The sequence below is a fragment of the Monosiga brevicollis genome, genomic scaffold (genome assembly GCF_000002865.3).
Source record: "Monosiga brevicollis MX1 MONBRscaffold_8 genomic scaffold, whole genome shotgun sequence".
Classification (NCBI taxonomy): domain Eukaryota; class Choanoflagellata; order Craspedida; family Salpingoecidae; genus Monosiga; species Monosiga brevicollis.
Window position 1 is genome coordinate 983,323 of NW_001865045.1, and position 1,291 is coordinate 984,613.

Here is a 1,291-nt window from a genome sequence, read left to right on the forward strand (position 1 = left end):
TGTCTGCCTGCGCTCGTCGTAGGTAGGCACCGTCTCGGGGGTCCCTCTGTGGGGATCCCTGTGTGCACCTGTTGCTCCCTAGGTGGTTCTCGTTGTGATCTTTTGATGGCTTGACTTGTATTTTTGTTTTAATTTTACTTTGATTTTGACTGTATTTGTGTGGTATTTTTGCTGAATTTTTGTGTAAAGTCCTTTGTATGATGACTTTTCTTTCTGTGGTCGGTTGCCTTTTCAACCCGACGCTGTCTCTTGTTGTATGTGAGCGTGCCGTGGTGTTTTTTATGTTTGTGCTGTGATGGCTTGTAGTTGTGATGTGTGACTGCCTTTTTATGTGTCTAGTGGTTCAAATGGCCGTATCTCTGGTTATACTTAGTCGTTTTTCATGATTTTTGTTTCCTTGTGCGTGATTCTTCGCGCTTGTACTTTTCGGCATGATAGAAGCCGATGAAAATGTCTTGTTCTCTTGTGTTGTTTTGCGTGCCGTCGTGATTTTGATGTCGGGGTTGCACAGCTTTGCTTTCAGCTCTGAGGTTCAAACACCTAATTTATTATTAGTATTGTGTGTTTTGCAGAACGACGAGTTTGGGAAGGCGAGGTGGTGGTGTTGCTTGGAGGTGACTCGGCACTCGGGCGTTTAGCACCGCGGACCTGGGTCCAAGAATCCTCGCCGCCGGACTCAGTGGCCATGTCCGCGGGGCAAGCAAGCGAGCAAGCGAGCGGACACGGTGGGAGCGAGGGCGCCGCCAAAACGCGGGCCGCAAAGAGCGGGGTTGCAGATTTTATCTGACAACGTGAGAAGATGTCAGAAAAAAAAAGTGGTTCACGCCAAGATGTCAGAAAAAAAAAGTAGTAGTGGAGGTAGTGGAGTCAGCAGAGTCAGCAGAGTCTGCAAAATCAGCAGCAGAAGTAGTAGGTTCGTCGTGGTCAAGGTCGTCAAATTGGTCGTGTTGAGGTGGTACAGTTGCATTCTCCCCTTCACCTCGAGCACGGGGAACAACTTTGACGTGGATGGTCTCGATGATAGTGTTGGTGTCAGGGCAGTAGACCTTGTGAGAGAGTGAAGTCGGCGAAAAGCCCACATAAATACCGTGGCGGGCCTTGGGACCGAGCTTGCCACCACGGCGCAGCGGGTCAAAGGCAAAAGCGTCGGCGCCAAAGGGGTGCAAGTCGCGGATGTCATGGGGCTTGATGCCGGTGAGGAGCTCATAGGCACAATAGCCATTGAGGTGCTCCTTGGGGCGGATGTTGATGAGGTACTCGGCGTGCTGGCAGCAAGGGCCCAAAAGGATGG

General features: G+C 50.7%; 1 protein-coding gene across 1 annotated transcript in view; it reads right to left on the bottom strand.

The window, feature by feature from the left end:
- Positions 1-676: 676 nt before the first annotated feature.
- The window catches only part of MONBRDRAFT_24993 (uncharacterized protein), a gene marked incomplete at both ends in the record, with an annotated part of 2,298 nt that continues 1,683 nt past the window's right edge, over positions 677-1,291 (bottom strand). The window contains 2 exons of the mRNA XM_001745371.1: positions 677-783; positions 980-1,265. Coding sequence (XP_001745423.1) covers positions 677-783; positions 980-1,265 — 393 coding nt within the window. The remainder of the gene's footprint in view (positions 784-979; positions 1,266-1,291) is intronic.